A 12,096-nucleotide genomic window follows, 5' to 3' on the forward strand; every position below is an offset into this window, starting at 1 on the left:
ATAGGTAAGTAAGCTGCTCTCCACACTATGCTACTTTTTTACTGTAGTACTACATATACATACTACAGTATTCAGTGTTTGCTGAAATGTATACACTATTTTGTTATTGTATTTCTGGGTTTGTTTTATATTAGAGTAAAATAGTCACATGATTTTTTACATCATGTATAGTAAGTGTGGCACAGAAAATGAAGAAGGCATAATTGGGGGTTCTGATTACAGTAATAAAGGCATTCATAGTAGTGTTCTCCACTGAGCACATCAATGTGAAACTGGTTCTTAGAAAGATCTATTCATGGTGCTGTGTGTGTATCATATGGGTGCAAAATTCTATTTTGAAGACATAACATGGTTTTGGAAACATGTAATGTTTCCTTTTGTAAGAGATTTGTGGAGCTTTGCATTTTGTGTCTTTTTTTATTTGTGTTTAGAGTTTTGAGAAAATTAGGCATAGTTTCAGAAAATGTGTGCAAACAATTCAGAAAAACTGTAATCTGCTTGACTAGGGCACTTAGCCTTGGAAGTGTCCGTGACCCATCAGACTGTTACTGCTAGCTCCCAAATATGTGTGTGTGAGAGAGAGAGATTGTTTCCCCTGAGAACACTCCCCAAGGCCTTTAGTTACTACAATGTTACTGCAGTGATTTTTTTGTGTTACTGCGGGGAATTTTTCAGACAGGTCCGGAATCTAAGTCTGTATTGTTGAGATGTCATTCATTCACAGTGCACATGTCCTATAACATCTGTAATATGTGTTGTGCGGAGGCTGTTTGCTCGAAGTCATTCATCACAAGTGTCACACGAGTGTGTATCTTTATTTCCTGTGATAGATGTAGATTGTGTCTGGTCAGAAGAGGAGGAGGAGGGGTCTAGTAAAGCCAGCTCACTACACTACAGTGTAAAGGTTCATGTAATGTTTATTTAGCTAGAGTGGACATATTTACATAGCAGTTACCAGCAGTGTATAAGGCTGAAGCTCCAAGATAGCTTTAATATGTCTTAGCCTACAGATTAATCATTTTCTCTCTCTGTCTGCTAAGGCCTGCGTGCCAAATTATTCTTGTAATTCATGAGTTATTCTTGTTTTTCTAAGACACCTCCCTCCAGAACAGACAGATAATGTCTAACCAGCAGACCAGAAACATTGGCAAGGCATGCTGCAGTTTTACCAATTGCAGGAATCAACTAGATAAGATCCAGTTTGGTCCAGGAACACGGATCAAACTTCAGTTCAGCCTCGTGCAGTATTTGACACACTCACATGGTCAAAACCAAGGTTATCATGTCATTACAGAATGAATGGTCAACCACAGTCTATTGATGTGTAACTGTAGGTGGCATCAGGGATATATTATATGCGGGTCCTGCATGTGAATCCCTTTGTCCCCCACAGCTAGAGGTGCTCACACAGTGCACCTGTGCACCTATTCCAGCCAGCATCCAGGGAGCTATAGTGCTAAAATGGAGGATGCCCCAAAAAAGCTGGTAGGTGAACATTACTCAAGACTATGTTTGTGTGTTTGAAATGTTTGCATTAGAATAGCACTTTCTGCTCTTTACTTTTTTGTTATTTTTGGATGCATGTTTGTTTTTTGTTTTTTTAAGTGACAACTGCGCATGAAAAATCATCCTTGCTTGCAACTTCCAGCTTCCTCACCCAATAATGATTCTTTTTACAGCTTCAAAGTACATTTAAAATTAATTACCGGCTGTGGAATCAGATCTTGTATCAAGAGTTCAGTTTTAGAATCAGTGATGAAGTTACCCAATTTTTTTTTATCTCTTCAATTTGCAATGATGAAATCTTTGTTACGCATTTCTCATCCGCAGAATGCATGTCCTTGAAAAGAACATTTTGTGAATGTGAAGGAAACAATGACAGAGAAGAACATGTGAAGAGTAATAAGTTCAGCCTGTACCCAAGCTGAAATTATGTTTGCATTCATCAAAATAGGCCTTTTTTTTACACCCATGATAAGTTCTAAAAATTGTTATTCACATAAAAAAAAAGGAAATGATTATTACTGAATATATTAACTTACCAAGCAAGCAGAATATAATGGCTAACTTCTAAGAAGATTATGTATGATTTCCAATTCCAATTCCAGATGCAGTACTGGAGGCTTTACCTGTTGACGCTGGTGTTGGGAATTGGGGGATCATTTCAATATGGGATCCAGGTTTCCATCATTGCTTCTCCAGCTGAGGTAGGATTACCTTCTGTAAGATGTCAAAGCTTGCATTACAAGAAAACTGAAATAAGAATTGAACAAGTGTGTGCCATAGACATTAAGTTAACAATGTGAGCTGGACCACATCTCACTGATATGTGAGACGTTTATCTCATGCAGTGCCCATATGTTATAACAGTTTTAAAGGATAATACCAGTAAGGTTTTTTTAAGTTAGTGCCAGTCATCTAGGCTGCCCCTCTCCTTTACATTATTCCTGCTGGTGTCTACACTCAGTCGGCATAGATGGAGATGTCACGGCTCGTTTTCCTCCCTTCAGAAGAAGCAAAGTTTTGTCAATGTTTCTGTTTTATTGTTATTTCATTGTACCCAAATTGAGTGTTTTCATATCAGTGTGCGCATACACTCTGCTTGCCGTCAATGACCTGACACACAGGGAGAAATGGAAGTCTCTGCCACGAAATAATCCCTCAAAACATGTCGCCTTACAAACTTTATTGTCACATCCATGTCTTATTTCTTTCTTATTTAGGGCGTCTTTGTAAGCCAGGACAGGAGTTAATTTCAAGCTGGGCTGGACACTGTAAAGTTTTTATTTTAAAAATGACAAAAAGAAGAGTAAATGTTAAAAAAAAACAACTAATTACATGTGGCATGCATTGCAAAATGTCTGGGAAAGAAAGAAGTAAATGGGCCGTACCTCCGCCAACAGTCTGTCTGTTTGTCTGTTAGCAGGATAACTCCAGAAGTTATGAACGGATTTGAATAAAACTTTGTGGAAAGGTTGGAAGATTGGAAAGTTTGGTCATGGGGGCAAGGAAGAACTGATTAACTGTCATATCTTGACAACTGCATTGTGTTGGTGGAGGTATGCAATCTACTGAGGGCTATCTGTGGAAAGCTACAGTAAAGACAAGAGAGATGGGATGGCATGTGACCTTGGCCCACAGAGTTGCACGTGCACGCAATGCACCGTAACCTGCCGAGACACAAGGACATCTAACATCTCCCTTGACCTTTCTGACCACAGCATGTTCAGAGCTTTGTGAACCAGACGTGGCTGCAGAGGTACAAGGTCCCGGTGGAGGATTCTACCAACCTGCTCATCTGGTCCTTCGTTGTGGCGATCTTTAGCCTCGGAGCGTGGGCCGGGGCGATTCACAGTGGGAGCCTTCCTGTCACTCATGGCCGGTGAGATACACACACACTAGTTACATTAAAGGGCAAATAAGTACGATTTTTGCTGCCCCATAGGACAAAATGACCATAATATATCTGCAGGGAGTTGATAGGGTTGTTGATCAATACCAGTGACTCAACAAAACACCCACTGGAATTTCTGAGACACTCCCAAACCCCAACGGTTTTTGACGAACAGCTGCAGAACGCACGCTCTTGTGGTTTTGTGACATGATGATAGTGCAACATCTGCAACATGGTTGTTCGCAAAATATTTTTTAAAAACAGACTGTCGGTAAAACATATAATGCATAATAATGTGGATGTTTATTTTGATTTTGTAGGAAAAAAGCTCTTTTGTTCAACAACGTTGTGGCTATTGTTGCTGCCCTGCTTATGGTCTTCAGTCGCATGGCCAAGTCTTTTGAGATGATCCTGCTGGGCAGATTTCTCTATGGATATAATGTTGGTATGCTCTGTTGATGTGTACTGTCTATGTGTGTGTGTGTGTGTGTGTGTGTATGCAAATATTGGATTAATTAAGTACTGCACTGTGTGAAACACTTTTTAAATTTCTTGCTTTTGTTTTTCTTTTGACTTTTCTATTCATTGTGTCTCGGTTCTTTCTCCACAGGCCTTGGACTGAGTGTGCACCTGATGTATCTGGGGGAGAGTTCTCCAAAGAAACTGAGGGGTTTCCTGACCCTCACAAGCTCGATCTTCATCGGCCTGGGGAAAGTTATGGGTCAAATAGTTGGCATCAAGTAAGAATTGACTGCTGGGACTTAAAAGCATAAGCTCACCAATATCTGTAAAACCATATAAAAAACATTAGCCAAGAACTGAGCAGAAAAGTACAAAACAACCACCTACTCACTCACTTATTAAAGAGGCAAGAATCTTGTCTTGGGTACAAAAATTCCTCTGGCAATTGTCCATATTTGCGTCCTACTACTCAAGATCTTTCGTGTCCTAGACTGAAGTACAAGACTTTGAAAACCTTGTCTTACTAATTAGCCAGGGTAAATAATATTACGTACATGGATGAAGCTGGTAAATGTATTCAGCTACCTTAATCATTTCAGTACCAACTCATAAATGTATCTCCCTTTTCTCTACTACTACACTGATCTATGTATCTTTCTAACCTGGCTTTATTTTACACTCTATTTAGGGAACTGATGGGCACAGAAGACATGTGGCCATATCTCTTAGCTGTTAGTGGCATTCCTGCCATACTGCAGTTTGTAACATTGCTTTACTTCCCTGAGGCGCCTCGATACCTTTACATTGACAAAGGCGACATTGAGGGCAGCAAAAAAGGTTAGTGGAAACAGCAGCCTGCGCATCTGAGCCTGAGGCTACAGTGAGGCAGGGCGAGGCAAAAGTTATATCAATGATAACAATGAGTATCTATTTAAGGTCCTTGAAATTAAAAACCTCTGGAATCCCTCTACAATGAATGTAAGTTACTTGCCTAGCTAATATTACCTTTTTTTGGATAAAGCCTACTCACCTCACTCACTCACTTTGGATCATGCAAGTTCTTCTAAATTAGAGGTCCCAAATTATTATCCCTGCATTATTATCATTAATATTACTTTTAAATGCGCCTGACCTCACTGTAAACTCAGCTCTCATTGGCTTTTGGAATAAATCTGTGATCCTCACACACTTCAGGACCTGTCCAGATGTCAGGTCCTAAATATCAGACATGTTTGATATGATCGGGGCGGCTCTCAGTTTGTCAATCAATGTGGTGAAGATTGACTCTGTAAATCCTTCAGTCAGTCGGACCAACCCTCAGATTGGGGATTCCCCTCCCAACAATATAATGGTGCCCAGGGCCGTATATTGCTATGTGTGTGATACCCCGTCCTTGCCTAACCATCTAGTGTGAGCATGTTTACCTCTGGGAGACAAAAATCTATGAAATATGTCATTATGTATGTCATGCAACGTGTTTTCAAAAGGATTTTAAACGTCTTCCAGTGTGTCCCCAGCCTTTTGTTCACCCCCCAAAAAACACTGAAGTGAGCTTTGTTTACCAATTTGGAATAATGTGAAGAGTGAAGGAAATCTAAACTCAAATGTTCTGTACCAACACAGCAAAAGTGCAGATTTGTACTGCTTTGGGAAAATCACCAAATATAACGCGTAACAAGCATTGATACAAAAAAAGTGCAGAAAGTTAAATATGTGTCACAGCTGAACTCAAGATTCATCATGCTTCTTTGTATAACTTGTAACTTTGTGTATGTGTGACAGCCTTGCAGTGGCTGTGGCAGGAGGACGACCTCAAGCTGGAGCTCGACGACATGTGTAAAGAGAGAGAGAGCGCGCAGGGCGAGAAGGCAAAGACAGTAATGGACGTGCTCCGCTCCCGCTGTGTGAGGTGGCAGCTGCTGGCTCTGGCCATCCCCTGCGCCGGTGTTCAGTTCTGTGGCATCAATGCTGTGCGTTCATTTGAGCTCTCCTCCTGATAACACCAAATTAAATGTCAAGCGAGAGCTGTTTCACGCAACTTGTTCTACTTCCCCTCCAGCTTCATGTCTTTTCATTTTTCCATCCTGTCATCCAGCTGTACTTCTATGCCTTTGACATCTTCCGTGAATCAGGAGTGCCAGAGGGCCAGATGCATTACTTGGCCATTGGTATTGGAGCAACAGAGCTCGTCACCATCACACTATGTGTAAGTATCACTTCTGTGGGGTGAATTTGGCTCATGAAATCGCACTGGCACCTAAAGGGAAGCAGCAATGGAAAACATGTCGTAGGTCCTTAGGTGTCAGTACCAGCTCTGCTCGGGTATTTTCGTTTTCCGAAGTCTGGGTGTCGGGAGTTGCGTCAAAATTACGTAACAAATCCTAGCGCGGTAATTTTCAAATCTATAATGGGTGCTTTGTTATGGGGATGTACAAAATTTCACAAAAAAAACTTAGAAAAATAGGTTGTTGTTGAAGACTAGCATATTAGAACTGCTTATTTCCAAAGACACCCCTTCTTGTATGAACCACAATACACTGCTGAGGAGATTTTCCAAATTACTTACTAGTAGGCTAAATCCATTCAATTGGATAAACTACGCTAACTTGACAAATACGATATACATGCGCAATAATAAGCTATTATGTATTATCTGGCCTGTAGGCTGTGCATGTCTGTGTAATTGTACCCACTTTGCTATGCTTTCCATAAGACAATCACTTTTTTGTCACAATAATTTTTGTGCTAATGATATTGTGCAAAGCTAATATTGTCTAACCTTGGGTTGTGATCTAGTCAGACAATAATGGGGTACTGAGCAACAGGCAGTGTTCAGTTCCTTCTCTCTTTATTTACCATTTCTAGGTCTCCTTGCCAACTAGGCTATTGCTAATGCTAGGCTAGTCCAGCTAAGTTAGCTAGCTTACTGTGCTAAGCAAACAATACTTTTTTCTCTCTTCACCTGCCTTGGTTGACCACACCCCTTTAAAAAATAAATAAATAAATAAAATAGCCACACCCTGAGCCATTAATCCAGAGGTGGGTCCAGTGTTCACGGCATGTCGGAAAACTGAGCATCTAAACAATTTCAGGACGCTGGCTGCTCTGTTTCTTCTGGTCTCTCGTTAGCGAAATTGGAGCACAATCCAGGCTGTTATGGAAAATATAAGTATGGTTTAGCATGTTTATGCCTGTTAAATCATTTAAATTAATTCTTTCGTCTCAGTCTCTGTTGATAGATCGAGCCGGGAGAAAGAAGCTGATGGGATATGGCTATCTGTTGATGGGTATCACCATGTCTGTACTTACTGTCATGCTGTCCATCAAGGTAAAAACATCGCGATGCTTTTTTCTATACAAAGGCTGCGCCCTCCTCTCCTCTGCCTTGTACTATAACCACTTCTCTTCTCCCACAGGACTTGTATTCATGGGTCCCATATGTGAACATCGCCCTCATATTTACTGTCATCTGTATTTACGGACTCGGACCTTGTGAGTTTTCTGTTGCGTGTTTCTCCACTGCCCATGCTGTAATATGGGGTTAATAATCTCAGCGCTGTGGAGCGGATTGTCACAGTAACACAGTAGTTTTTTATCTCCTTGCAGCCGGAGTGTCTATGGCCCTCCCTGCTGACCTTTTCCTACAGGCCTGGCGTCCCTCTGCTTACGTCATCAGCGGGACTATCAACTGGCTGGGCTTGTTCCTTGTGGGAATGTTCTTCCGCTATTTAGTGGTGAGATACTGGCTCACTCAAATTGTGAAACTGTGTATTATGGTTTCTAAAAAAACACAAAACTAAAGGTTATTTGTTTTTAACCACAATTCCACGATGGCATGCCTTCCGAGAATAATGTCTGTTTTAACATGTTTTTTCATGTATCCATGCAGGATGGACTTGGGCAATTCTGCTTCCTGATTTTTGTGGCTTACTGCGTTTTCAGTGCGGCATTCATGCTGTATTTTATCCCAGAGACCAAAGGAAAGACAATGGTGGAGATTATGGAGGACTTCAACAAACTGAACTTCAAGAACAGGGGCACTGACATTGAAAAGACAGACTTTGTTCTTGCAACTAAATTCTAAGAAAACATTTTTTTTTTCAATGTTTACTCATCACTTCACTCCCTTTTTCTCATGAATCTGGTTTCCTGTATGAATTTCTGAAAGCAAGCCTGGAAATATATCAACATGAATAATCAGATCAAATATTTTTTGTTCCTTACATGTGAATCATCTGATCTTGTTAAATTGTAATCTGTATTCTGTTGCGCCCCTCTTTTAGAAAAACCTGGGCAATCTAAGTACCACAATTAAGTTCTATAATTAAAGTTAGAGTATTGAAAGTAGTGCTTTATAGGAAAAGTATTTATTAAAGTCAAGGGCACAACGATGAAGCATTAGGTGGTTTTGAAGTAGAAGACCCCTAGCTAGCAACTGTCAGGCTAAGAAAGAAGGCCCACACTGTTACACTGTTAGCCTTGCCTACTTATTTTACTTTAAATTTACCTAAATAATAATATAAAAAAACACTTTCTGGGATTGAATGTCTTTCCCATCTGCCTCGGCCCTGGGGGAGACGAGAGGTTGTTTGAGGTTCTCACTTGGTCCTCAGTGTTACGAAGATTAAACAAATATGATTCCATATCCATTTTCAGTTATGTTTTAGTTTTGTCATTTAATATCAACATCACATTGTTTTAGTACCCACCAAGGAAATGAGAACATGTAAGGAGCTTTTCCAAATGCATTTTATTTGATACTCACCTCTGTACCAACAAGAGAGATGAGACTCAATAACAGAGTACAAAAACAAATATCTATAGAAAAGTATGCTTATATTGAAATATGTCCAAAGACTTTATAACAAAACATGTAACTCACATGTTTTAAGAACAATCTTGTCGAGTACGATGATAAAATACCAAGTTAACATATTGTACATCTTCTGTGTGTGCATGTTTTTTGATTTTTTTTTTTTTTATATACAAAAGTGTCAATGCAAGTCACTCTGTACAATTTTACCTAACCTTTAGAAAACAGGACCTTTTTTAATCCACTGCTGTGCACAATCAGTATTTGGAAGGCACTTTGCAACAGACCAAAAGCATAAAGCAAAACAGAATCTAGGGCTAAATAATCAATGAAAACACCTTTTATATTCGAGTACCATGTAACAGTAACATGAGCGAGACAAATTATACCACCGAATGAATTTACTAGCATGTTATTGGGTATCGAGAAATTGTTTTTGTTTTACCTCACAGCATCTTGCACTTGCAAAAAAAAAACAAAAAAAAACACCAATACACCCTTTATTACCTCTAAGGAGTAAATACTAGTGCATGACGGCAGAGTGGATGAAAAAAGGGAACTAATTGGTCAAAGACGTGAGTCGTGCCGCTGGCAGTGTGAGCGCTGCCAGAGCAGAGCGACAGTGCGGTGAACAGCGATGCTACTGCCACCAACCAGTGATCGACATTCAGCCCCCAGCTCAACTGGCACACCAAGCCGGAGCACAAGGTCAACTCTGTGCATGCAGTGAAGACGCTTCCAATCAAATGGCCATAACTTAATATCCCTCCACATAACAGACAAGAAAAAAAATTATATACATGTACAGGGTCACCATTGACAAACATTGATCATATATTGGTTGGATCATATATATATATATGTATATTTATAGCATGTGTATAAGAATGGTATATACACTTGTTACAATCACAATATAACCATAAATAATATAGGAATGTACTGAATTTAACAGACTAAATTAGTCACAAATAATAATTAAACAGAAGTATACAAACTGGGAAACACTGATCGAGCACAGACAAACACACACAGACGGCCTACTCAGCACTTATACACTCTTCTGTTTTTACAAACCCATCACCACACACACACACACACCACGCCCTTTCCCTGTTAGACCGATTTGATTTGCATCATGATGCGTGTTGTACAATGCACAGAAAAAAACAGAGATTTGATGTAATTCAACTGATGTGTGTGATGTAATAGGAGTCGACATGATTCAAAATGATTTAGTTAAATTATAAATTATTGGTCCAGATTTTCCCAATCCCTTGATTCAGTACAAACCAAAATAATTTACATTTTCATTGTTTTAAATGAAACTGAATAAGAATTTCGTTACAGGTAATGGATCTTTACACATCATTTTTGTCTTATCAATAACAGCATGGAAGCTCCAACATTACCGTATGAGCTTATTTAAGACTTAAACAAATTAGCATCTTGAAAAATTAGGCCTATCACTTCAATTACAATGGATGTCAGATGGCAGTGAAGGGCACCTGAAGAAGAGCAAGATGTCAAATGAGACAAAGGAAAGCAGGAAGGTGGGAGGGCGGCTCCGAATGTGTGTTGACTTGAGGGCAAATTTCAATGAAGACTGCTCCGTCACAGGAATGTCTTGATAAGATATAGGCCTTGCAATTAGTTTTGCTCATTTACAGTTTGGATTAACTACACCATTCTCACTGCAAGACACACAGACAGGCAGCTTGCTCTGAGACCGAGTGACTATTAGTGCAAACACAAGACACGCATAGCACAAGCAAACTGACAGGAGGGGAGTGAGTAATAGAAGGAGTGTAGTCAAAAGGAAGAAATACTGTTGAGTCAAAGTGAACTTGATTACTTGAATCTGCATTGGGTTTGGTCAAGAGGCTGGTGTTTCAGTTTGTGAAGAAGCCACTTCCCCTCATGCGGCGATACACGGTCTGAGTCCTGCTTCCGATCAAAAAGTTGTTACACAACACACACTAACAAACACACACATCTCCTCTATTTAACATAATTTAGAATGTAAAATTATCAAAATTAGCAAACCACAAGATTTTTGTTTGACAATATAAAAAAAACACTTTGTACACAAAACTAAGAGGGCATGAATAAGTTAATAAAATATAATCTACATTTCTCAGAATTCTTAATTGTCACACCTGAACTTGGTCCCTGTTCAATATACAGAATTGATTTAACATGTAAATGGTGAACAAACAAGACTTGGTAACACTTCATTGTAATGGGTATACAAAGCCCATTCCAAACAAGCTCATGGCATGTTTCATGACAAATTCATAAAAAATGTCTTCATTACATGTTAACGCAACATGATCAAAAAAGTCTCTCCTGGAAAACACAATTTTAAAAAATATTCCTGTACATTGTATAGATCACACTTTAACAATGGCTGTCCCCTCCTCTCTTCTGCACTTTTTCTAATTAGTATGAATGCTATATATTTTTACAAATCATCCCATAGAAAAACAGGTTGTGGAGGGCTATTCACATCCAAATGTGTCGCCAGCAGATCTGCTTTCTTTAGCACATTCTTTCAGTCATTACATCGGTGTACCAGCTCTGCTCCTCTGCTGAACAATCACAACAGTTCAGTTTAATATTACATTGTTAATATTGCAGGAGACCGGCATGGTGCACATTAACAGTCCTCGAAGACCCAAGCCTTTATCAAAATATAAGTAAAACGGGTAGTTCTACCACTGGGACCGAGACAATTTTCCATTCCTACATTGACAAGCCTCTTTATACAATTATTTACAGTGACAAATGAATGTGAAAAATGTAATAGAAATGTGTTTACTTTTGTATCGTTTGCAAACATTGGTGAAATATAGACCTGTATCTTCAGTTTAAATATACAAGATGTTTGTGGAGCAACTGGGGCTTTAAATTGCTGTCGACGTTTTGTGAGCATTTCTAATTCCTGAAATTGAACGGCACAAGTGCAGAAGAGTAGGTGGGATTAATTGGTAAATCTGTTGTATTTTCGCAGTGCATTTAGCTAGGGACTTATCAATGTGATTATTTTGCTCTTTAAATCGAACAAAATTAAGTGATAATTATGTGAGAGTTAACCTTAACCTTGTGATAAACAAAGCACTGTGGTGTTATTTACTTCTATGAGGTAGCTGAATTCTTTACTGTTGAAATCATATTTTTGTTAACATTATTATGTTATGTCAGACCAGCATTGTGCCATGACATTTCTGCTTTTGTTAATTTACTTTAAAACCAAAAAACAACCAGTGTGCTTCTTAACTTAAAACTGATTGTTGCAAAACAATCAAACAAGCAATCAAACCTTACATTTTCTCCATCTAACTTCCTCACTAAGGTCCTTGACAACTACAAGTGCCACTCACTGGCTTATATAGTGGGGCCATGCGTGATGAAACTGTTACACAAG

At 39.2% G+C, this 12,096-nt stretch overlaps 1 protein-coding gene across 1 annotated transcript; it reads left to right on the forward strand.

Moving 5' to 3' along the window:
- Positions 1-1,461: 1,461 nt before the first annotated feature.
- On the forward strand, positions 1,462-7,940 carry LOC139922229 (solute carrier family 2, facilitated glucose transporter member 11-like). The gene is made up of 12 exons (XM_071912685.1): positions 1,462-1,485; positions 2,109-2,207; positions 3,222-3,382; positions 3,715-3,839; positions 4,005-4,134; positions 4,545-4,693; positions 5,639-5,826; positions 5,952-6,062; positions 7,083-7,184; positions 7,273-7,348; positions 7,463-7,590; positions 7,746-7,940. The coding sequence occupies exons 1-12, from the start codon at positions 1,462-1,464 to the stop codon at positions 7,938-7,940; spliced, it is 1,488 nt and encodes a 495-aa protein (XP_071768786.1).
- The last annotated feature ends 4,156 nt before the right edge of the window (positions 7,941-12,096 follow it).

The sequence above is a fragment of the Centroberyx gerrardi genome, chromosome 5 (genome assembly GCF_048128805.1).
Source record: "Centroberyx gerrardi isolate f3 chromosome 5, fCenGer3.hap1.cur.20231027, whole genome shotgun sequence".
Classification (NCBI taxonomy): domain Eukaryota; kingdom Metazoa; phylum Chordata; class Actinopteri; order Beryciformes; family Berycidae; genus Centroberyx; species Centroberyx gerrardi.

Bases quoted from the DNA above. Each gene is read 5' to 3' on its own strand.
- LOC139922229 (XM_071912685.1), top strand. From the start codon at position 1,462: ATGGAGGATGCCCCAAAAAAGCTG. The intron at 2,208-3,221 runs GTAGGATTACCT...TTCTGACCACAG, and splicing joins TCATTGCTTCTCCAGCTGAG to CATGTTCAGAGCTTTGTGAA. The intron at 4,135-4,544 runs GTAAGAATTGAC...CACTCTATTTAG, and splicing joins GGTCAAATAGTTGGCATCAA to GGAACTGATGGGCACAGAAG.